The 26,328-nt window shown below is 37.2% G+C and overlaps 3 protein-coding genes across 5 annotated transcripts; 2 read left to right on the top strand and 1 right to left on the bottom strand.

The window, feature by feature from the left end:
- Positions 1-1,054: 1,054 nt before the first annotated feature.
- On the top strand, positions 1,055-8,325 carry LOC146903131 (uncharacterized). The gene has a single exon (XM_085735903.1). It carries the CDS (start codon positions 2,527-2,529, stop codon positions 7,972-7,974), a length of 5,448 nt encoding a protein of 1,815 aa, XP_085592029.1. The 5' UTR covers positions 1,055-2,526; the 3' UTR covers positions 7,975-8,325.
- Positions 8,326-9,793: 1,468 nt separating this feature from the next.
- Positions 9,794-12,981, top strand: LOC146903130 (uncharacterized). The gene is made up of 2 exons (XM_085733952.1): positions 9,794-9,923; positions 10,248-12,981. The coding sequence occupies exon 2, from the start codon at positions 10,256-10,258 to the stop codon at positions 11,423-11,425; it is 1,170 nt and encodes a 389-aa protein (XP_085590078.1). The 5' UTR covers positions 9,794-9,923; positions 10,248-10,255; the 3' UTR covers positions 11,426-12,981.
- Positions 12,982-23,501: 10,520 nt separating this feature from the next.
- Positions 23,502-24,833, bottom strand: LOC146903129 (pre-mRNA-processing factor 19 homolog 1-like). Of its 3 annotated transcripts, none has more exons than XR_015023105.1 (4): positions 24,700-24,833; positions 24,271-24,511; positions 24,068-24,186; positions 23,502-23,948 (listed from the first exon to the last, which is right to left on the bottom strand). XR_015023105.1 is itself a non-coding variant. In XM_085736299.1 (3 exons), the coding sequence occupies exons 1-3, from the start codon at positions 24,814-24,816 to the stop codon at positions 24,182-24,184; spliced, it is 363 nt and encodes a 120-aa protein (XP_085592425.1). In that variant the 5' UTR covers positions 24,817-24,833; the 3' UTR covers positions 23,502-24,181. The 3 variants fall into 3 exon arrangements, 1 of the variants encoding a protein (XP_085592425.1); XR_015023106.1 differs by having other exon boundaries at positions 23,502-23,899; XM_085736299.1 differs by having other exon boundaries at positions 23,502-24,186.
- Positions 24,834-26,328: the final 1,495 nt, after the last annotated feature.

Genomic DNA, 26,328 nt, shown 5'->3' with positions numbered 1-26,328 from the left:
GCCATCCAACACATGCCCTCCCTCCACACCATATCGGGCCGATAACACCCTAAACCACAAACTCTCCCTCTCCAACAACAACCTCCAACACCACTTGCCTAATAATGCAACATTAAACTCTCTAATTCTCCTAACCCCCAAACCACCAACCTCCTTACCCCTACAAACAGTGTTCCAATCAACCCAAGATATTTTCATATGGTCCTCACTCCCCCCCCAAAAAAAACAATTTAAAATAGATTCAATAGAGGAGACAATACCTGAAGGAACTTTGAAGAAGGATAGCGCATAAACAGGCAGAGATGTCAAGACTGACTTCAAAAGAACCAAACGGCCACCCAACGATAAATGTTTGCAATTCCACACAGACAGTCTAGATTTAATGCGGTTAAGCACCAGTTCCCAAAAAGATAATTGTCTCGCATTACCTCCAATAGGCAACCCGAGATACACAAAGGGAAGAGAACCAACGTTACAATTTAGAACCAAAGCGGCTTCTGCTAACCAAGAACTAGGAACATTGACGCCTACCAAATGACTCTTAGAGAAATTAACCTTCAACCCAGACAAAGCTTTAAACAACAGAAGAACAACCCTCATAGCACGAATGTTACCCCAAGATTTTTCTCCTAAAATTAAAGTATCATCTGCAAATTGAAGATGAGACACCACTATCGGGTCACTCCCGCCGACCTTGTAACCGGTAAAAAGATGATTCACTGATAAAGATTCCATCAAAACATGAAACCCCTCAGCCGCTAGAAGAAATAAGAAAGGAGAGAGAGGATCGCCTTGTCTCAACCCCCTCTCTAAGTAGAACTCCTCTGTTGGGGAGCCATTAACCAAAACCGAAGCTGAGGCCGTCCCAATACATTCTTTAATCCACTTCCGCCATAACGTCGGAAACCCCATTTTCAACATCATGTCCTCTAAATAACACCAATCAATAGAATCGTAGGCTTTCTCGAAATCCACCTTAAACAGTAACAATTCTTTCTTATGTTTACGAGCTTCGTCGACAACCTCATTAGCCACCAGAATGCCATTGATAACCGACAAAAATGTAGGTTATTGCCTTTAATTTTACCTCTAAACCAAGTTTCTTTTGAGTGATTGCATAACTTATTTCTCCTTATTTTCGTGTGTTTTTAATTGTTTTACTGTGCTGATCTCCTTTGCAATTTATTGCATGATTGTTGAACATTTGACTTGCTCCAAGGATGTTTGGTTATGTAGGAATGGAGACGGATAAAAGGTGAGTCAGAAGACAGCTTCAAAGTGGATGGATACATGTTTGGTTAAAGTTTGCTGATAGATTCTTGCTGGCCAACAGGCGCTAGGCGCCAGAACCACGTTTTTGAGGCGCCAGACACCTTAAAGAGGGCGCTAGGCGCCAGGAGAGCATTGCAGAGGCGCCAGCTCTCTGGAAGTGGGCGCTAGGCGCCCATGCAGCAGCGCAGCGCTGCGATTGTTCGTGATTTTCAAGCTGTGCACCGGCGCTAGGCGCCCTAGTCGGGTCCAAAGCGCCCCGTGTTGGGCCTGTTATGCTATAAATACGTTTTTAATCAGATTGAAAGCATCTTTTTATCATTATTGAGCGGAGAAACTTGTGACCTAGCAGAGAAAACAGAGAGGAGGCGGCTTACAACACCATTGAAGGAGATTTATCAAGAATCGTTCATGGATTGTTCTTGTAATTCTTCTTTAATCTCTTTCTCTTGTTTAATTGTTATGAGTAACTAAACCCTCCGTTGTTGGGGATGAGTAGACCTAGATGAATACTTTTGTCGTATGATTTGATTATGATTATTGATGAAACTTATTGAATTATTTTTCTTATCTCCATGCTTAATGCTTTTATTGATTGATCACCTTTAAATTGATTTATGGTTTATATTGTGAAACGGAAGTGGAATTTATAAATGCTTTGAGATAAGAAATTCTTGCCTTTGTAGTCTAGGAATAGATGCAAACCCTTGAAACCATTTGAGAATTCTTGTTCATTCATGCTTAATTCTAATCTTAAATTCACTAAGGAATTAGGGGTTATTTTAGGATTAAAGATTTTGTCACTAAGGAATTAGGGCAAGAATAAATTAGAGGATTCGGTAATGATTCGATAAGCTGATTCAATTGTCATATTCAAGTTGTTAACTCAAGATAGTCATCTAGTGAAACTCATCCCTGACAATTTCATTATTATAAAGTTCAAACAATTTTACCTTGCTTAATTTTCATTATTGCTATCAAACCAATCTCATACCTTTTTGTTCAACTAAGTCACAAATATTATTCGACAGTATAACGCGATCCTCGAGTTCGACACTCGGTCTTACCGTTTTAAATTTACTACTTGCACGATTTCGTACACTTGCGAAATACGCCATCAAGTTTTTGGCGCCGTTGCCGGGGATTGCCAAATCACTGTTGAATTTTATTTTCTTAATTGAAATTTTTTGCTCTGCAACAAAATTATTGTTTTTATTTTTGTTTTAATATTAGTACTCACTCATTGTCTAACCTTGTATGCGAGGCCAGCCCTCAGCTGAACTTACCTTTATTCCAGAAGTTGAAAAGTACTGCCGAGCAATCCGGAAAGAAACAAAACTCCGAAAACTTCGAGAAAAGGAAGGGACCAGCGGAGTAGAGGTTGACACGGACGAGCAGTTAGACGAAGAGATGGCGGAGGGACCAGGGCCACCGCCACAGCCCCAACCTGAAGAAAGACTTCTAGGAGACTATGGGGCCCGAGACAGAAACCGAAACAGGCTGACCATCACTAATCAGCCTGTGACGGTAAACAAGTTTGAGATCAATCCCGGTCTGTTGCGGGAGTTGAAGGAGAATCAGTATGCGGGGAAGTACAATGAAGATGCCAACAAGCACTTGAAGAGTTTCTTGATACTTTGTGAGACAGCTAAGGTACAAGGGCACTCTGAGGAAGCAAAAAGATTGAGACTGTTCCCATTCACTTTAACTGATGATGCATATGAGTGGTTTGACTCCTTACCGGCTGGTAGCATAACAACTTGGAATGAGATGGAAGACAAGTTCTTGGAGCAATTCTTTCCTACAGCTCTATTTGTAAGAAGGCGACAAGACATTTCCAGTTTTCAACAGAAAGAGGGAGAGTCCTTGGGAGAAGCTTATAAAAGGTACAAGAAGTTAATCTCAGCATGTCCCGAGCACAACTTTGATACTACGGTTCAAATGCAGATGTTTTGTAATGGTCTACGTCTGGCTACTAGACAAGTTCTCGACACAGCTTCCGGTGGTTCCATCAATTTCAAAACCGCCTCTCAAATAATCAAAATCATTGAAGCTGTTGCACTTAATGAACAAATGGAGATGTATGATAGAACTGGTGGTACAAGGGGAGGACTCATAGATCTGAATCAACTTGAGCTCAAAAATGCTCAAAGCATACTAACTGGTAAGCAGATTCAAGATGCAGTAGCTGCTGAAGTGTCAAAGAAAATGGCAGCACTTAACTTAGCTCAACCCCAAGTGGCTCCGGTGAATCAATTGAACACTGTCAAATGTGATTGGTGTGCTGGCCCTCATTTCACTATGCATTGTGATGTGCCCATGGATGCAACCCAAGTGGAGATGGTGAACTACCTCAGCAGTCAAGGGAACCAAGTTAGAAATAACCCTTTTGCAAATACATATAATCCAGGCTGGAGGAACCATCCAAATTTCTCGTGGAAAAATCAGCAAGGTGGTTCTCAAAATCAACAACAAGGGGGTTATCAAGGGGGTCCATCAAACCAAGCGCCAAAGAAGGCTGATTGGGAGTTAGCTATAGAAGCAATGGCATCCAACATGAATTCCTTAGCTCAAGAAACCAGAGAGGCTCAAAAGAATACAAGGGCTTCAATCAAAAATCTTGAAACTCAAGTTGGGCAAATTGCTCAACAACTCTCACAACGAGCTCCAGGAACCCTTCCAAGCAACACTGTCGTCAATCCAAGGGATCATGAAAATGTGAACATGGTTACCACAAGAAGCATGAAGAGGGATGAATCACTATCATCTCAAGCTAAACATGATGAAGGTGACTCATCTCCTGAACTAATTGAAGTGGAGGTTGAAGTGCGTGATGTTGTTGATACTCAGGTTGTCGAAGAGCCAGAAAAGAAAAAGAACGATGACCTCCCAAAGCCACAAATCAAGCTGCCTTATCCTCAAAGGTTGAAGAGAGAAAAAGATGAGAAGTGCTTTGCAAAATTCATCGAGATGTTCAAGAAGTTACAAATCAACATCCCATTTGCTGAAGCTCTCCAACAAATGCCTTCATATGCAAAATTCATGAAGGACATCCTTTCAAGGAAGAGAACAATTGATGATGAAGATGTGATGCTCACCGAGCAGTGTAGTGCGGTCTTACAAAGAAAAATACCAAGGAAACTAAAAGACCCCGGGAGTGTCACTATTCCTTGTACCATTGGGGATAGAACTTTCAAGAAAGCTTTGATTGATCTTGGAGCTAGTGTGAGCTTGATGCCGCTGTCCATCTACAAGAAACTTGGCATCGGAAGGGTAAGAGATACAAGGATGACATTGCAGTTTGCAGATAAGTCCTACAAATTTCCTTATGGCATAGTTGAAGATGTTCTTGTGAAGGTTGATAAATTCATCTTTCCGGTAGATTTTGTTGTTCTTGAGATGGAAGAAGATGATGACATCCCATTGATACTGGGACGTCCGTTCTTACAAACTGGAAGGTGTTTGATAGATATGGAAGATGGTACATTGACTTTGAAATTCTTTGATGAAGTGGTCAAGCTAAATGTACTCAAAGCTATGAAACATCCTGAAGAAAAGGAGAAATGCTATAGGGTAAATTTGATCAAATCCTTTGTGAAAGAAAAATTACAAAAAGAAGTGCCAGCTTTACCACTTGAAAGAGTCTTGAGTTTACCACCAGAGGTTGCTGAAGAAAGTGAAGACCCCCATGAATGTGAAGTTCTAGCTATGTTAGAGGCTTGCCCATCCCACAACCGTCGCACCCCTACTAGGTGGGAGGAATTACATCCTCAAGAAGAAGTTGTGGAAAAATCAAAGAAAGAACCGGTAGTTGAACTCAAACCATTACCTCCTCACTTGAAGTATGTGTTCCTTGGTGAGAAAGAGAAGTACCCAGCTATCATAAGTGCTAGTTTGAGCAAACTTGAAGAAGAGAAACTATTAAGAGTGCTTAGAATGTACAAGGGAGCTCTAGGCTGGTCCATTGATGACTTGAAAGGCATAAGTCCTACGTTCTGCATGCATAAGATCTTGATGGAGGATAATTACAAGCCGGTGGTGCAACCACAACGAAGACTCAATCCAGCCATGAAGGAGGTAATCAGAAAAGAGGTTGTCAAGCTACTTGAAGCAGGTATCATCTATCCCATTTCAGACAGTTCGTGGGTTAGTCCTGTCCAAGTTGTTCCTAAAAAGGGCGGGACAACCGTGGTGATGAATGAGAAGAATGAGTTGATCCCAACTCGCACAGTCACTGGGTGGAGAGTATGCATAGACTACAGAAGGCTGAACACTGCAACCAGGAAGGATCACTTCCCACTACCTTTCATTGATCAGATGCTTGAGAGGTTGGCGGGTCATGAGTACTACTGCTTCTTGGACGGTTACTCCGGTTACAACCAGATTGCTGTAGCACCAGAGGACCAGGAGAAAACTGCTTTCACATGTCCTTATGGGATATTTGCTTACAGGAGGATGCCATTTGGGCTATGCAATGCCCCTGCCACGTTTCAAAGGTGTGTTATGTCCATATTCTCCGATATGCTTGAAAAACATATCGAAGTTTTTATGGACGATTTCTCTGTCTTTGGCTCTTCTTTTGATAATTGTTTGCATAATTTATCTCTTGTATTGGAAAGATGTCAAAAAACTAATTTAGTCCTAAACTGGGAAAAATGCCATTTCATGGTAAGAGAAGGAATTGTTTTGGGTCACCGAATCTCCCACAAGGGGATAGAAGTTGACCAAGCAAAAATTGATGTAATAGAAAAACTTCCTCCTCCCACCAATGAGAAAGGCATTAGAAGCTTTTTAGGCCATGCAGGTTTTTATAGGAGGTTCATTAAAGATTTTTCAAAAATAGCAAAACCCCTCACTAACCTGCTTGTCAAAGACATCCCTTTCCAATTCAATGATGAGTGTTTAAAAGCTTTTAACACTTTGAAGCAAAAATTGATCACTGCCCCTATTGTCATTGCACCTGATTGGTCACTACCTTTTGAAATTATGTGTGATGCAAGTGACATAGCTGTTGGGGCAGTGCTTGGTCAAAGAAAAGATAAATTGTTGCATGTAATTTATTATGCAAGTCATGTGCTGAATCCGGCACAACTTAATTATGCCACCACTGAAAAAGAACTTCTGGCTGTTGTTTATGCTTTTGATAAATTTAGATCTTACTTGTTAGGGTCTAAAGTTATTGTTTACACTGACCATGCTGCACTAAGGTATTTGTTTTCTAAGCAGGAATCTAAGCCAAGGCTTCTTAGGTGGATACTGTTGTTGCAGGAATTTGATTTAGAGATCCGTGACAAGAAAGGATCGGAGAACACGGTGGCTGATCACCTTTCTCGTTTGGAGAAGATGGATGAAACGGAGGAGGAGAGGCCTATCCAGGACCTCTTTACTGATGAGCACATCTTAGCTGTTACGATGGTGCCGTGGTTCGCGGACTTTGCGAACTACATGGTGGGTAAGATTATACCTCTTGACTTTAACTCCCAACAACGTAAGAAATTCCTGCATGACTGCAAGTCATATGTGTGGGATGAACCATTTTTGTACAAAAGGGGGGTTGATGGTTTGTTAAGAAGGTGTGTCCCCGAAGATGAACAGGAAAAGGTGTTGTGGCATTGTCATGACTCCAGCTACGGGGGACATTTTAGTGGGGATAGGACTGCTGCAAAAGTCCTTCAATCAGGCCTGTTCTGGCCTACTCTTTTTAAAGATGCCTTCACCTATGTTAAGAAATGTGACCGCTGCCAACGCACAGGAAATATTTCAAAAAGAAACGAGATGCCACAAAACCCCGTGTTAGAAGTGGAAATCTTTGATGTATGGGGAATTGATTTCATGGGACCATTCCCATCCTCATGCTCAAAGATGTACATTTTGGTGGCAGTGGATTACGTTTCTAAGTGGGTAGAAGCAATTGCCACGCAAACCAATGATGCTCAAGTAGTGGTTGCCTTTCTTAAGAAAAATATTTTTTCACGCTTTGGGGTACCTAGAGCGCTAATTAGTGATGAAGGCACCCACTTCCTCAATCGAAAGATGGAGGCGTTGTTGAAAAAGTACAATGTGCATCATCGGATTGCCACACCTTACCACCCTCAGACAAGTGGCCAAGTAGAAGTGTCAAATAGGCAAATCAAGCAAATCCTTGAAAAAACTGTGAACTCGTCCCGAAAGGATTGGTCACTTAAGCTTGATGATGCCTTGTGGGCATACAGGACCGCATTCAAAACTCCTATAGGTATGTCTCCTTTTCAAATTATTTATGGAAAATCTTGTCACTTACCATTGGAACTAGAACATAAAGCATTATGGGCCACCAAATTCCTAAATTTTGATCTGTCTAAAGCGGGTGAATCTAGAATTCTTCAACTTCATGAGTTGGACGAGTTCCGGAATTTCGCCTATGAAAATGCCAAAATTTTTAAAGAAAAAACAAAGAAATGGCATGACAAAAAGATCCAAAATAGGGAATTTCGGGAAGGGCAACTAGTTCTACTTTTCAATTCCAGGTTGAGATTGTTTCCCGGAAAGTTGAAATCAAGGTGGTCTGGTCCATTCAAAGTTTCAAAAGTTTTCCCATATGGTGCTGTTGAAGTGAAGGACCCAGACTCGGAAAGAACATTCAAGGTGAATGGACAAAGACTCAAACCATACTATGGGGGAGAGTCTGAGCGTCCAACCGAGTCCATCACATTGCAAACCATTTAAAAATGATGCGTCAAGCTTAGGACGGTAAACCAGCGCTTGATGGGAGGCAACCCATCTGAGGGAGTTATCTTTTTCCTTGTTTTTGTTTTGTTTTTGTTTTTTTTTTTTATTCTTGTTGAGTTAAAAAAAAAAAAATTGTGTTTTGAGTCAAGTCTTTGTTGAGTCGAGTCTTTGTCTATATAAAAAAAAAAAAAAAAAAAAAAAAAAAATCTTTTGAGTCAAGTTTAGTTAAATTATGCAAGTGTCGATGATGTTGCACCCTTGGTTGCTACTCAGTTGTAACAATGCTTGTTGAAGTGCATGAATTTCATAACCTTTCCATTTAAAAAAAAAAGAAAAAAAAATGAAAAATATTCATTAAAATTGTTTTTGTCTCAGAGAGCTGTTTTTACCATCAAGACAGAGGGCTAGCTTACTTCTAAAGTTCAAGAGCATTACTATGGGGCTTGCTGCGGAAGATGCTCATCAGAATCACCACTACTTTTCTCTATAGCATAACCGGTGAGGAATTTGAGCCAAATACTTTCCATTTTATTTACCATATTTCTTTCATTTGTGAGTATCCATGTTTCAATGTTATTTTCCTCGAGTTTGCATTAGTTCTCTACAGTCTATTGGTCGTATTGTCATACACACGAGGCACTTGTTTGGTACTCTGAGCCTTTTCAAGCCACCCTGATTATTGTGATTATCCTTTGCTAACCCCTTTGAGCCTCCATGCAAAATTCTTTGTTGTTTTCGTGACAAACCGTGTCACAAGTTTTAAACCCAAAATGTTACATTTGTTTAATTTCTTTGGAGTTAGATAGAACCATAGGTACTTGATATTGAGTTTAAAACTAAGTTTGGGGTTGCCTTTGAAATTAGCAACGTTGTAAGTTTAAGGTGAGGTACTAGTAAAACTTGGTAAACAAAAAAAAAATGAAAAATGGTAGACTTAAAAAAAAAAAAAAAAAAGGGTCTACAGAAGAAAAAAATTAGAAAAATAAGAGCCAAGGAATCAAAAAAATAAAATAAATTGGTCTCTTAAAAAAAAAAAAAAATGTAGATAATGAATAAGCAGTTTTACTAGTTCCCATGTTGTTTTGGCAAAGAGATTGAAGGTTGGAAGTACTTTAATCTTTAGGGATCCATAGTGTGTATCTAACTCCAATTCTTTTGTTTAGTCCACTTTCCCAAATTTATCCACCCTTAACCCAAGCCACGTTACAACCCTGAAAGACCTCTAAAGTGTGTGTGATGGTACTTGACTTTGAAGGATTGTTTAGAATTTTTTTCAAGTTCATAGGAAAATGCATTAACATGTTGAGTTGAGCGGGCAAATGCGATATGACCAGCCCCACTGGCTTTGAGAATTGGTGAGGAAGAGAATAGGGAAAAGAGTGTGGTTGAAAGAATAAGCTAGCTTCTCTAAGTCTGCCCCGCTTGAGCGAAAGTGGTAAGCTAGTCAACGTCTGAGGTGGGACAAACAAGGATTTGAGCACCCTCTCGGAAAGGTAAGTAAATTTTTCATATTTGTGCAAACTTTGACTTTTTAGCTATTCTGTTACTCGAGGACAAGCAACATAGTAAGTTTGGGGTTGCGATTACTCGTCATTTTCATAATAGTTTGTTAGTTTTAGACTTTGTTTTAATTAATTTTCTTCGTTTTTCTTGTTTTAAGTTTGTAGTCATTTTCTTTAAAAAAAAAAAAAAAAAAAAAAAAATTGAAGTTGCGTTGCAACTTTTCATTGTGTTTATTATTTGTTTTTTAACTTTTCGTTATAAAAAAAAAAAAAAAAGAAAAGTATATATTATAAACAAAACCGAAAAAAAAATCGATGCCCATTCTTTCCCTGTTCTCTTTTCACGCAAAACAACAGGGGCTTCTTTCTCTTGCATCAATTGCATAAGCCCTTCTCTTCACTGAATCCCCACCTTTCTTTTGTTAAGTTTTCTAAACTCCACAAGTAAGTTTCTTCAACTCTTTGATTTCAATTTGAATGCGAAATTGCTTGATGTAATTTGCTGTCACGTTAATTTGAATGTTAATTTGCTGCTTGTGGTTTTTATTTTGGGTTTAATTTATGAGATTGAATGCTTGGTATTAGTTGTTATAATTTTCATGATGCCCTCTAGGTGTTTGATATTTTTCCTGATACAAAGGAACACTAGTTTGAAGGTTATTTGTCTAACTAAGTTGATAATGACTGAGAATTGGGTTCTAACTCACCTTGTGAAGAAGCTACTGACCTGTTTGTGTGAAACAACATTTATTCTACCTTGTTTTGTAGATTATCCCATGTCTCGAACAGGAAGAGGTAAAACTGCCACATCGGTGCCAAAATTCGATGCCAAAAAGTTTCTCTCTGTAGAATGTGAAAGCAGAAAGGGGTTACTTGCTCGTCGGAGTATCATTCATGAAAGGGTGCTCTCGATACCCGGAGATGATATGCCTCCAATCCCTATTCAGATTGAGAAGAGAGGTTGGGAGTACTTAGTGACATATCCAGGAGAAAAGGAGGCATATGCTGAGTTAGTTGTTGAGTTCTACTGCAACGCGTATTGTCCACAGAAAGATAAGCAAAAAGGGATAAGTTTTGTGAGAGGGAAACACATTTCTTTTGATGCTGACACTATTAATTCCCTGTTGAAAAGCAAGTTACCCAAAACTAGGGATGAATGGCCAGCCTTCAAAAAAAATGTCAACACTGTTAGCCTCTTGAAGGAGTTATGTAAGGATGGAACTTACTGGATGTTGGATTCAACCGGAAAGCCCAAAAAGTTTCCCTCTTCGTCGCTTGTGCCTTTACCAAAAATTTGGTCAGCATATATTGGGTCCAATCTAGTTCCATGCTCGAATGTTTCAGATATTAAAGTGGAGAAAGCTGCCCTCATTTCAGCAATTATGACCGGGAAAGTAATTGATGTCGGGAAAATTATTCATGCTCAGATTCAAAACATCGCCAACTCGGCCACAAATGCGTTGGCATTCCCTCGGTTGATCACCCTGTTATGTGAAAAGGCCAAGGTTGACATGAAATCTCTCCCTCCTTTGAAGAAACATACTGTTATTGATTGGAACTATGTCCGCAAGTACTGTGGGGTGGATGACGATGACGATGTTGATGAGCCAAAAGGGAAAAGGGTTCGATGGCAGTCAGGTGTAGGGAGCTCCCACCAATCAGCCCAAACCACTCAAAGTCGTGAGGAGAGAATTGATGTTTTAGAAGGAAATGTGCAAGCCCTTCGTAGAGCTGGTCAAATCCAATATGAAGATGTCATGAAGGCGCTAGGGGTAATAGGTAAGAGCTTGAAGGTAACTATTCCAGAAGCACGAACATCAGAGGAGTTAGATCAACTTGTTGGTTGGGTCCCTATGCCGGTGCAATCATCAGATGAAATTCAAACTGAAGAGGTTGGTGGAGAGTCCGGAGAAGGAAGTGACCGGGAAGAGTTCAGTGAGGACTAGTTATCTTCACCAGGAGAGAGAAGCACATGAGTTACTTTCATCAATTAATTTCATCTCTGCTTAACTCTTTATCTTTTATTTTCCTGTTTAGAACTTGCAATTAGTGCACTTATTTTCTATGTCATTAGGAGTTATAGGTCAAAGTAGTTTCTGTCAGTTCTCATTTGTAGCAATTATCTTTTGAATTAAGTATTTTGTTCAGGTTGAGTTAGGATCCGATGATGACTTTTATGGTGAATTAGTAGGCTCTGTTAGTCCCCCTACGACGCAGCCTTGTGAAAAATCCCATTTGGTAATTACATGAAGTTGCAACTTTAGTGAGAGTGGAAATTTGCATAGTAAGGAATAACAAGAATCATGTTGGTGAATATAAGTCTGAAATGCACATAGAGTAGCATAAATTAGTGTGGGAAGCACAACGAAACAAAAATTCCCATCTAGCTTATGTGAAAGAAAATGGTCATTTGATTCATATGTTTAGTGGCATGATTAGGGTTATTCATTGTGATGTTTTTTTACACAGGAGCAAGAAGAAAGTGAACTGCACACACACACACACCATATACCTATGTGGGGAATGATCCAAGCTGTTTCGTCAGGGGATGACTTAGATGTCTGCTTTAGTAACCATACCTGAGGAAATCCGACTAAAAAAAAAAAAAAAAATAATTCAATGTCTGCCGTCTTCATATTATGCTAGGAATTAGGAACTGACAGTCAATGCTTTTCATTTGCATCACTCGAGGTCGAGCAATGTTTAAGTTTGGGGTTGTGATAACCGACAAAAATGTAGGTTATTGCCTTTAATTTTACCTCTAAACCAAGTTTCTTTTGAGTGATTGCATAACTTATTTCTCCTTATTTTCGTGTGTTTTTAATTGTTTTACTGTGCTGATCTCCTTTGCAATTTATTGCATGATTGTTGAACATTTGACTTGCTCCAAGGATGTTTGGTTATGTAGGAATGGAGACGGATAAAAGGTGAGTCAGAAGACAGCTTCAAAGTGGATGGATACATGTTTGGTTAAAGTTTGCTGATAGATTCTTGCTGGCCAACAGGCGCTAGGCGCCAGAACCACGTTTTTGAGGCGCCAGACACCTTAAAGAGGGCGCTAGGCGCCAGGAGAGCATTGCAGAGGCGCCAGCTCTCTGGAAGTGGGCGCTAGGCGCCCATGCAGCAGCGCAGCGCTGCGATTGTTCGTGATTTTCAAGCTGTGCACCGGCGCTAGGCGCCCTAGTCGGGTCCAAAGCGCCCCGTGTTGGGCCTGTTATGCTATAAATACGTTTTTAATCAGATTGAAAGCATCTTTTTATCATTATTGAGCGGAGAAACTTGTGACCTAGCAGAGAAAACAGAGAGGAGGCGGCTTACAACACCATTGAAGGAGATTTATCAAGAATCGTTCATGGATTGTTCTTGTAATTCTTCTTTAATCTCTTTCTCTTGTTTAATTGTTATGAGTAACTAAACCCTCCGTTGTTGGGGATGAGTAGACCTAGATGAATACTTTTGTCGTATGATTTGATTATGATTATTGATGAAACTTATTGAATTATTTTTCTTATCTCCATGCTTAATGCTTTTATTGATTGATCACCTTTAAATTGATTTATGGTTTATATTGTGAAACGGAAGTGGAATTTATAAATGCTTTGAGATAAGAAATTCTTGCCTTTGTAGTCTAGGAATAGATGCAAACCCTTGAAACCATTTGAGAATTCTTGTTCATTCATGCTTAATTCTAATCTTAAATTCACTAAGGAATTAGGGGTTATTTTAGGATTAAAGATTTTGTCACTAAGGAATTAGGGCAAGAATAAATTAGAGGATTCGGTAATGATTCGATAAGCTGATTCAATTGTCATATTCAAGTTGTTAACTCAAGATAGTCATCTAGTGAAACTCATCCCTGACAATTTCATTATTATAAAGTTCAAACAATTTTACCTTGCTTAATTTTCATTATTGCTATCAAACCAATCTCATACCTTTTTGTTCAACTAAGTCACAAATATTATTCGACAGTATAACGCGATCCTCGAGTTCGACACTCGGTCTTACCGTTTTAAATTTACTACTTGCACGATTTCGTACACTTGCGAAATACGCCATCAGCCATCAAGAATTTGTCGACCTTTAATGAAAGCAGACTGAGAACTCGAAATGACAGATCCAATCACCATTCGAAGCCTATTAGCAAGGACCTTCGCCAAAATTTTGTACATACTTCCAACCAAAGAAATAGGGCGGAAGTCATTCAAACGTTGAGGACTATCAACCTTAGGAATAAGGGCAATAAAAGTACTATTTATCCCTTTGGTCAACCTCCCATTCCTATGGAATTCCACCAAAAAACGCATCACATCATCCTTAAGAAGATCCCAAAATTGTTTGATAAGTCCAAAGGTAACACCATCAGGGTCTGGACATTTAAAATTATCAAATTCCCACACCGCTGCCTTCACCTCTTCCATAGAAAACGGTTTAACCAAACCTGCCCCTTCTCTGATAGAAAGAGATCGAAAATGCATCCCATCCAACCCGGGGCGATCAATTTGACTGGACTTAAAATGGTTGGAAAAGTGTGAAAACACAGCATTACGGACGTTGTCGACCCCTTCAACAAGAACCCCATCGACTAAAAAACAAGGAATTGCATTTCTTTTCCTTCTGCTTGACATAATTCCATGAAAAAACTTTGAATTTGCATCCCCTTCCCGTAACCAGTGTACTCTTGACTGCTGCCAACGAATACTAGAATTTATTGTAGACAAAGAGAACAAATTTTCTGATAAACCATGTAACTCCTCTACCTCATCATCAAGTAACAAGTCAGACTCACCTTTCAGATCAAAAGCCGAAATTTTGTCCTTCAAAGATGATATTTTAGCAGATAAATTCTGAGAGTGACATTGATGCCAGTCTTTCAAAGCCAATTTAATTAATTTGAATTTTTCTTTCAACACATAGCCTCCCCAGCCATCCACCTGAAAAGACTGCCACTTGTCACGAACAAAGTTTTGATAACCTGGAAAAGTCTCCCAACATTTTAACATACGCAAAGGTTTAGGACCCCAATTTTCCTCATCAACAGAAAGCTCTAACGGACAATGATCCGACAAACCGCGCGCCCAAGCCGTCTGATAGCAATTATGCCAAGTCAAACACCAACTTTCAGATAACAAGAATCGATCAATGCGACTCATAGATCTCCCATCCCCTCGAAACCACATGTAGCTGCGGCCCCGAAGAGGAAGGTCGATCAAAGAATTACGATCAATAAGATGGTTGAAGTCGGCCATCCCTGCAACTCTGGAGTTACCGCCAACACTTCGTCTTTCCTCCACATAACGGACGACATTGAAGTCACCGCACACACAAACTTTCACTTCAGTAAAAGACTCCATTCGGTTAGAAATATTATTCCAAAGAACCTGTTGACGATTGACATCACTCGTAGCATAAACATTAAACAACACAAATTGTTCCTAAGAGTGCAAAAATCGGCCAATAATCACCAAAACATGCTCAAAGGACATAGTCGACCACACTTCAACCTCCGTACAATTCCAAATAGTTAATAAACCACCTGCTGCCCCAACAGAAGGTTGAAAGGAGAAGCCAACATTAATATCACTCCACATTGACTTACAAATCACATCATCAAAAACAGATAACTTCGTTCTTGAATACAAAAAATAAATGGTTGTTTATCCCTCATCAACTGACACACCTCCCTCCTCTTTTCATGCCCACCTAATCCCCTGACATTCCAAGAAATTATCTTCATTACTACCAATATACACCACACCTACCACCACCCTATTCCCACACACCCTTCTCGGCCTACACCACCTTCCCATCTCCCTCTTGATTTTTTCTTCCCGTCCCAGACAACACAGAAAACATATTATTTTTATCTCCATTGAACTTTAAACCAACCGTTTTCCCTATCCCCAAAACATCCTCATCCACCACTTTTTTATTACCATGTAACACTAACCAGTTTGACCAATCATTATTAACAGATGTCTGTGAATTACTTTGAGCAGAACCTTCATTTGAAATGACCTTAGACTTTGAAACATCGGACACAAGCCTACGCTTCTTCACCGCCCTTTGTAACGCACGAAGAACTTCCTTTCTATCTTTATCTGGTAGTCTTGCAATTCGTTTTAAACTAAGAGCACAATGACGAAGGTAACCACCTCCCTTTGTTTTACTAATTTTTTGAACACCGGATGAATCTGATTTATTGATAGTACTTGAATTTGAAGAAATATTGGCACTAGCATCAACAAGATTTTTCCTCTTAACCCAATCCAAACTCCACGGACCTGCGTGAATAGACCGATCTCTCACTGGCGGGCACGACAAAGTGCGTTTCACAACTCTTTTAGGTGCACTTAGGACTTCACGGGCCTTACTACTACAACCTGCTGCAGCTGCATGCTCACTAGCTACTTTGGTTTTTTTAAAGAAGTGCTCACTAGCTACTTGTGGCATATTTAACAAATGATCATCCATAGGCACTTTCGTTGGAGAACTTTTCTCAAAATTACAATGATTAGTTTCAGCACTTCTAGAAATTGCATGTTGTGGCAAAGAAGAAGCATCAACCGATCCACTAGTACCATGTAGCTCTCCTTCTCGAGCACCTATATCACCAATATCAACATTAAAAAATTGTTGTTGGTTAACATCTTCCAGGTCCGCCTCTTTACTCCATTCCTCCGATAGTTGTTGCAATAATTTATTTACCTCACCACTTCGTGTACCATCCTCATTCTGCTCTTGCGTACTATTATTATCCACCTCTTGCGTGTCGTACTCATCAAGTAAACAAGCATCCTCCCCTAAAGAGAATCTCCACTCTTCAATAATTTTAAAATCAAAAATCACGCCGTCCACCATAATCTTTGCACCGGTGTTAATTACCTCCAATGATGACGTAGCAATCAAAACCCGCGCATAATCAAACCGTTCTTTTTCCACCGTTACTTCATCCACACGCAGTAGCCGTCCACAGTCAAAAACACATAATTTGAAAAAAATTAGAATTCCATGCATGAAGTGGCAACCCGTAAATCCTCACCCACGCACCTCTTTAACGAATTAAAATGTCCTTGTTCCACTTGACCGGTTGAAAAAAGAAATGATCAAAAAATTCTGAAGCCTTCGATAAAACCATGCTGACATCCTCATTGTCAATTGATCGCACCAAAACTTTATCTGCCCCCAAAGGAATAATGTCCAGCTTCTCAAACCCAGCATCAAAGATTCGACGTTGTAAAACAGGTACAACCTCACCATTTATCACAGACACCACTAATCCTTTCGATGCCCACGACACATCACGATCATCAGACCGATATTTTCGAATATACATTTGTTTATTCAACACTTCAAGAGGACTTTGTGTGCCTGTACCGATTTCCAACACTACATCAGCCTTCTTAACACCACTTACGGTTACCCCCTCCTTTCCCACCTTGCCATCTGCAACTTCCCTCCTCATCCTCACCTCACCATTCCCCTTCCCATCTACTGCCGGACAAGGTCCCCTAACCTTATTATTTTCTACATCGATAACTTTAACACCCTCAATCTTACTTTGTTCTCCCTCTTGTATTTTTTCTCCCTCAACCCTGTTAGAAACAGCATTCCGATTATTACCATATCTATCAAAACTAGGACCTTAGCCACCACCTTCCAATCACCAAACCATACATTATTCAAAGCGTGCAAAAGCTTATCGACATCTTTTACCTTACAGTAACGCACAAAACCAAACACCCCACCATTAACATTCCTTTTTCTAGCCAAATAAACATCATCCATCATCCCACAAACCTCAAATCCTTGACTTAAAGACTTATGAGAAATATCAGCTAGTACGTTGGTGAAGTAAAAAGAGACAAAGTCCTGAACATTACCAGAAGCATTGTGAGGAGTCTGCACCTGTTTGGAGCGGTCCTGATGATTTGCAACACTTACTGATGTTAAATTGCCATCACGGTTCTCCTTCCCTTGAACACGAGAATTTGAACGCAGCTTCTTACCGTCAACAACATCATACCATTCACGTTTCTTATGCTCCTGTCTCCTTGATAATGACCGCACTCTTTGCAGCACCGACCAATCAGTCTCCCAACGATCCACCATATCCCTTGGACGTCCAAAATTCGAGTACTGTAACACAACCCTACCGTCGTGTGATAGTTCCTGATCGCAGTATCCAAACCGTTCCGCTGATTCCCTATACCTCTGTGCTGAACCGTGCCTAACCCTAACCCTAGACTGCCTGTGTCGATGCTCCCTTGACCGTCCGCGCCACTGATCCTCTCGAAACATGCTCCGCAATCCATCCACCTGTTCGAACGCTATCCCCCGTCGCGGTCTCACAACGGAAAAATCTCCCCTTCCCCCCCATATAGTGGCACCCTGCTTGGATCCCGACCCCTCCCAAAGTACCTCTCCGCCGACGAATGATTCCGACGTGGTTGCCCTCGGTAAAACCGTGGAGAACCGATCTCTCGCTCTCTCTCTCTGGACCACTCTCTCACGCTCATTGTTGTTTAGTTTTTTTTCAACAATTAGTGTGTGTGTGTGTGTGTGTGTGTATATATATATGGTTATGCTAATACACACCCACCTTCATTTTAGAAGGTGTGTGTTAACATCCTACACCTTGTTGCTTTAGACAAAAAGTGTCCTTTTCTCTTTCTTCAATTGTGTTTAAATGCATGTCCCTTAAAGTAATTTTCTTAGCTACAACCATCAATTTCTCTCTCCTTTGAATGCATGGCTCTAAAAGTAATCTCCGTTTCCACACCTATAAGCTTCTCTCTTTCTCTTGAACAATAAGGGAATTTAAAAAATCTTCATACAAGCCACATTTTGATTTTTTTTTTTTGAATAAACTTTTCAGAATTATTTTAAAAAGTATGGAACCCAATTTTTTGGAATTTCGTTTGGTTATTTTTGAATAACTTTTCCAGAATTTTGTTCGTAAACCAATCTCTCCTTTTTAAAAAAAATAAAAAATAAACCCAATATAATTTCATTTTTAACTTGAAAACATTGTTAATAATTTGAAGAAATGTTTATAATAAAACTGCAACTTATAGGCAATTTGAAGAAGGGGGTGAGAGAGAAACTGACGTCTTTTTGTTTCAAAAGAGAGAGAAATTGATGGTTGTAGCTAAGAAAATTACTTTAAGGGACATGCATTTAAACACAATTGAAGAAAGAGAAAAGGGCACTTTTTGTCTCAAGCAACAAGGTGTAGGATGCTAACACACACCTTCTAAAATGAAGGTGGGTGTATATATATATATATATATATCAATAGTATATATATAAAGTAAGGTTTTTTATGCCACATGTCACTTCCACATTCATTCTCAATATTTTTATTATTTTTTCTATTTTATTTAACATAAATATCTCAACAAACTTTTGATCTTATGTACTCAGTATTTTTTATCTCAACAAACTACACATCAATCAATAGTATATATATAAAGTAAGGTTTTTTATGCCACATGTCACTTCCACATTCATTCTCAATATTTTTATTATTTTTTCTATTTTATTTAACATAAATATCTCAACAAACTTTTGATCTTATGTACTCAGTATTTTTTATCTCAACAAACTACACATCAATCAATCAATCAATCAATAGTATATATATAAAGTAAGGTTTTTTATGCCACATGTCACTTCCACATTCATTCTCAATATTTTTATTATTTTTTCTATTTTATTTAACATCAACAAACTTTTGATCTTATGCACTCAGTATTTTTTATCTCAACAAACTACACATCAATCAATCAATCAATCAATCAACAGTATATATATAAAGTAAGGTTTTTTATGCCACATGTCACTTCCACATTCATTCTCAATATTTTTATTATTTTTTCTATTTTATTTAACATCAACAAACTTTTGATCTTATGCACTCAGTATTTTTCATTTCAACAAACTACACATCAATCAATCAATCAATCAATCAACAGTATATATATAAAGTAAGGTTTTTTATGCCACATGTCACTTCCACATTCATTCTCAATATTTTTATTATTTTTTCTATTTTATTTAACATAAATATCTCAACAAACTTTTGATCTTATGCACTCAGTATTTTTTATCTCAACAAACTACACATCAATCAATCAATCAATCAATCAATAGTATATATATAAAGTAAGGTTTTTTATGCCACATGTCACTTCCACATTCATTCTCAATATTTTTATTATTTTTTCTATTTTTAAAAACCAATATTTTATTTAACAAAAATCGGGTTTTCGGGCTACTTGATCGGATTGCTCCGAAACATCCCCAGAAAATCAGAAAAAATTCAAGGACCATGACTCCCTTAGAAGGGACTTCTTACGGGACTCCGCCCCTCAAAATCCAAAATTCCATCGTTTAGACCCATTTTTCATTTTTATTAATTTTTCATATTCTCATAAAAATCCGAAAAAATTTCGATTAGTTTTATTTGATTTTTAGAATTTTTTGGTACTATTTTTATATTTTTATGATTTTATTTGACAGGTTTTTAGCATTTTTTACTTAATTTTTTTGTTGTTTTTAAAAGGAAAACTCAAAACTGTTGAAATGTGAGAGAGTCTGATGACTGATTATACATAAGAATTGTCCGGATTATAAAATCCGAAATAGTAAACATGAATCCTAATTTTAAAATCCGGAATGCACAAGGGCATTTTTAAAAATTTTACAGGGCGCGGGAGAAGGCAATAGGGTGGGAAAGTAATAGTCCATGTTTAAAGGACCCAAAACTATTACCACTTGGACTAATTCATTATTGATTTTGTTACACTTTTTATTCTTGCATTGAACATTCATCTCATCATTTATATTTATTTTTAAATTTTTTTGAAATATTTATATTTATTTTTATGATATTATTATAATTATAAATTTAAATAAATTCAATCTAATATACTGACACGTGTATTCGTGCACACAAACTTATAAAACTTATTTAATATCTAACCCGGGCAACGCCGGGTCTCTAAACTAGTATATATATAAATTAAGGTTTTTTATGCCACGTGTCACTTCCACATTCATTCTCAATATTTTTATTATTTTTTCTATTTTTAAAAACCAATATTTTATTTAACATAAATATCTCAACAAACTTTTGATCTTATGCACTCAGTATTTTTTTTTTATTTTTATTGAATTTCTAATATTTTATTTAGCATAAATATCTCAACAAACTACACATCAATCAATTAATCAATAGTATATAAATAAAGTAAGGTTTTTTATGCCACGTGTCACTTCCACATTCATTCTAAATATTTTTATTATTTTTTTATTTTTAAACGCCAATATTTTATTTAACATAAATATCTCAACAAACTTTTGATCTTATGCACTTAGTATTTTTTTTAATTTTTATTGAATTTCTAATATTTTATGTAGCAGGAATATCTCAACAAACTACACATAATATTTTCAACAAAGTTTACATATACGATCTTATTTTATGATTAAAAGACTCCAATTTGTTTATTTGTTTTTAGGAAAAGAAGCTTCAATTAGTTATTACTAATCTTTTAGCACTATATCATTCAATTAGTTTTTATGTTTGAGGGAAAATAAAAGGTTCGATTAGTTTTTTTTGATAAAAAAAGGTTCGATTAGTTATTATGTTATCTTTTAGCGGCATATTCTAATGCAAATGTTAACTATAAATAAATAAATTTTCGTTAATCACATATTTACATATTTTGAGCACAAGCAGAATCCCCAAACCTTCTTTTCATCTAACATTTTTCCTTCTTCAGGTTTGCCAAATACCAATTTTATTATTTCTCATACATATACTTTGATATATATATATATATATATATATATATATATATATATATATATATTACAACCACTTTCTTACTTTTCAATCGATTTCTCTCTTTCATACGCATGAGCCACGAAACAAACCCACGACCACATGTTTAAAGGGACCCAAAACTCTTACCACTTGGACTAATTCATTATTGATTTTGTTACACTTTTTATTCTTGCATTGGACATTCATCTCATCATTTATATTTATTTTTATGATATTATTATAATTGTAAATTTAAAGATTCATGTACCACTCTTTTGGTACACCCATGACATGACATATATTTTTTGTCTATTCATTTTCAACCCAAAAATAAAATAAAAAGAAATAAAAACAAATAATTGTTTTTCTTTCTCTCTCAATGAACCCCTCTTTCTCTCACTTCGAGCACCCTTTCTTCCCCTTCTAAGACAGCCTCTCCCGCCGCCACGACCACCGCCTCTCACCGGCCGTTTTCTCTCTCACACCACTCGTCCGCTGCTCTCTCGCCGATCTCAGTTCCGTTCATCGTCCTCCATTCTCCTCTCACCTCTGTCCTCTGTTCTCCTCACAATACACTGTTTATGGTTTAAATTTTTCCAGATCTGAGTTGTTTCAATTGAGTTGATGCTTGATGTACGGATAAAGGCGGTGTGGTTGTGTTGGCTGGTGCGAAACAGAGGGTGGGGCGAAATGAAGAGTAGGATCATCAATAACAGTTTTGATGTTTCTTCTTATATTTTCCTCTTCAAATAGAACAGAAAAAAAATGGTGAATTTGATGAAGCCACCAACTAATTAACTATATGGAGTTCATCAGAAAATTGCCACTCTTTTACTACAACTCTCTTCTTTATCTAAAAAAAGTGAACTAAAACAGTTAAGATGAATGAAACATTAAACAGTTTTCATTTCATTCAGACAAAAGGTAAAACAACTTTCATTTTCAAGAGGGAAAGTGTAAGGACAATTTGATAGTGACTCTATCTTGTAAAGACATTCTAATTTTGCCAATTTTGAATGCATGAAAGAATTATGGTTACGACATTGGTAATAAAAAATTAGTGGTCACGCATATGTAAAAATGTGGTCATACAGACCATATATTTGGCTAGTTTTTCTTTCTCATGTGTAAATAATATCGTTTTAGGCGAATCGAACGCATGATCTCATTTGATCACTACACTAACAGCCTTTCCAACCATAAATAACCTGATTTACAATCGGCGAGTTTATCACGCTTAAAGACGGACAAGTTCTAATTTATGAAAAAATAGTGGTCACGTATTTGTAAAAATGTGGTCATACAGACCATATATTTGGCTAGTTTATATTTTCCAGATGTAAATAATCTCGTTTTAGGCGAATCGAACGCACGATCTCATTTGACCACTGCACTAAAAGCATTTTCAACCATAAATAACCTGTTTTACAATCGGCGAGTTTATCACGCCTAAAGACGGACAAGTTCTAATTTATGATAAAATAGTGGTCACGTATTTGTAAAAATGTGGTCATACAGACCATATATTTGGCTAGTTTATATTTCCCAGATGTAAATAATCTTGTTTTAGGCGAATCGAACGCATGATCTCATTTGATCACTGCACTAAAAGCATTCTCAACCATAAATAACCTGTTTTACAATCGGCGAGTTTATCACGCCTAAAGACGGACAAGTTCTAATTTATGAAAAAATAGTGGTCACATATTTGTAAAAATGTGGTCATACAGACCATATATTTGGCTAGTTTATATTTCCCATGTATAAATAATCTTGTTTTATGCGAATCAAACACATAATCTAATTTGATCACTACACTAAAAGCAATTCCAACGATAAATAACTTATTTTACAATTTACGAGTTTATCACGCCTAAAGACGGACAAGTTCTAATTTCTGAAAAAATAATGGTCACGCATATTAAAAAATGTGGTCACACATACCATATATTTGGCTAGTTTATATTTACCAGGTATAAATAATCTTGTTTTAGGCGAATCAAACACACAATCTAATTTGATCACTGCACTAAAAGCAATTCCAACAATAAATAACTTATTTTACAATCTGCGAGTTTATCACACCTAAAGACGGACAAGTTCTAATTTCTGAAAAAATAGTGGTCACGCACCTTAAAATATGTAGTCACACAAAACATATTCATATTCATACTTTGTCAATATCTATCTTAAGAACCATAAAACCATACATAGTGCGATTAGAAGGAATAGTACATTACAAGCTTAGTGAGTACCATACTATAGTATTGTTCAAGAAAGTTAGTAACTAACAACATATTATGTTTCATTAATAATATAGGTTTAACATGGTCCTGTAAATTTAAAAGAGCATAAAAAAATTAACATTAAATTTTGATTACGCCACTACACTATTTTTATTCTTCCTCGTATCACTTTTCACCCACGGTGTTCCAAGAACCCCGCTCTTGACACGATTTCTTGACTTGTCTTTTATTCGAGTGAACACGGTTGATGCTTGGTGATCTTCATCATCTGATACATTTGATGATCTTCATCATGTAGATACCCGAACCTTCACAAACTAAAAATAACTACGAATGCAATCCTTCATCAAATTTTTCAGACTTCTTATCAGGAACAAGGATCCAAAAACACTAAAAGAAAATCCAATGTGTTTTAGCCAACCAACTTGAATACAATTACGAACAATAGTGACAACTGACAACACATTGAAAGAGGAGCAACAGAAAAGGTGATGGCGTAAAAAACTTACCATGCAACAAGAAAGTCTAGTAATTCAATGTGTTGTTGAATGTATTCTACACAGCAATCATTGGAATCAACCTTTTGTTTCAACAATATCGTCCAACAGTGGACTAAATCCTTTCTAGCCTGTATCAAAATTCATGCACCCACGATGAGCAACCAGTTAAGTCAACTGCATGCATATGATAGTGTAGTGTATCTGAATCTTACTTCCCATCCAAGTATAGGCAACTTGTGAATTAGAAGAGTAAGAACATCCTCCTTGCAGATTTCCTCCACAAGCTGTGAAACCTGATCTAAATTCGGTTCTGATTCTCCATATATATCCTGCAATTCTAGCTAAAATAAAACCGACCTTTTTAGAGTGACCGCTGAGTGTAGCTAATACCTGTCCTGATGGACGGTCAAAAATAACAGCATTTGTATCAATATTTCCAGTTGCGATTATGTCCTGTAAAACGGAATTAGTTGATCCTCAGTTATTGCACATTAGTTTTCTAATTAAAAAATATGTCGTTTTTGAATATTACTTGTAGAGATTAAAAGTAATACCTTAGAATAAAGGATATCAAGAGCTAAAATGCCTTAATTAAAAAATATTTCGCTTTTGATATATTACTTAGAGATTAAAATTAATACCTTAGAATGAAGGATATCAAGAGCTATAATGCCCTGTTTGCTAGTTTTGTTTAAGGGATGGCTAGATATCTGCGTATATGTCTCTAGAGCGTCAACAGAAGCCATAGAACATGTCATAAATTATAAAGATTATGTGTTTACCGACATCTCTCAAAGGTTCAATGACACACGAATTCAACTGAATCAAATTATAATAGCTTTAATATATAATTACATACAATGGACATATGACCAGTGGCACACAGGGCAAGCAGAAGCTGAACAGAATTAAACGCGCGTTTGTGACAAAACATACGGATGTCGCAGGAATGTAAAAAAAACAAACTACTTGCAAAATCTTGTCCTACTAAAACATTGGTATAACCAGCTCCATATATCAAAAGGAACAAGCAGAAGCACAATTATTACACCAAGCCAAAACCATAAGCAGAATACAAAGAAACCAAAAACTGGCACCAAATAAGCTTAAACTAGAAGCATACATCAAAGTGACTCTTAATATATATGAGAAACTTGACCAAAATGATCTATTTAACAAAAGGTTATAAAATTTCAAATATCATTTAACATAAACACAAATTGTTTGTTGAGATCAGGAGAAAGTGCACAAAGATAACAAAATACAAAATCATTTAAATCTATCAAGCATATGTCACTGATTTGAAAATAATCCAATCCTATGAGAAGAAAACCAAATTAGAGTTTAGACGAACAATGAATTTGAAGATGACACAAAGCCAAAAAAGTATAGATGAGGCAATGGCAAGTTATCACGACCGTAGTTTTGATATCAACAACGAGGAATGAAATTTATGTGTTCCCCAATTTTGGATTTAGGATTTCAAAACTGATTTTTAATTTTGAATAACTAATTTTAAAATTAGTGTTTAGGGTTCTTCAATTTTTATGTGCACATATCAGAATTGATTACAAAACTAAACTTGTATTCTAATTTCTATGCTTCACTCAAGTGTTTACCAAATTCTGAAAACAAACTTCAAACCACAAAAGAACCTAAATGTAAGCCATCAACACCCATGAATTGAAGAATCAACAATAAGATAGAGCTCACCTTCCACATAATCAATAACAGAGACAGTCCGACGACAAAGATAGTGAAGCCACCGGTAACTGGGGGAGACGAAGAGACTGAGTTTCCGACGACGACAGTAAGAGAACGTGACGGCACCGCCAGGCGTGTGGAAGGAGACGAAGCATGGGGTTTTCGCAACCAGAGGGGTAGGAGACAACATACATGATGAGATGAGAGAGAGAGCAAACAAAATAATTCATTTTTTTTTCAATTTTTTTTGTTGACAAGACATAGACTTATTATTTTATAATTAATTGTGACAAGTGGAAGGGTGTAGGAAGTGGTATGCCACATATGGTGGTTCACGTATCATTACTCTTGATTAGTTATTAGTTGATGATAGATAGAAAACAATAAACACCTGGAAAAATAAAAGAGAAAAAAACTTGATACATACACCTATCAAACCATAAAAACGTGGAAGGATATTCCACCTAAACTTTTGTATGATGTACAAACACTACAACCTCTCAAAACCAAAAATATAAAATAAAAATTGCAACACCGTTTTTATGGGTTGAGAAGAAGTTTTGCCT

This window comes from Medicago sativa, chromosome 8 (genome assembly GCF_051527215.1).
Source record: "Medicago sativa cultivar Bolivia chromosome 8, Bolivia_mono, whole genome shotgun sequence".
Taxonomy (NCBI): Eukaryota; Viridiplantae; Streptophyta; class Magnoliopsida; order Fabales; family Fabaceae; genus Medicago; species Medicago sativa.
Note: the sequence above shows the minus strand (reverse complement) of the source record. Positions and strands in the feature narration are given on the sequence as shown.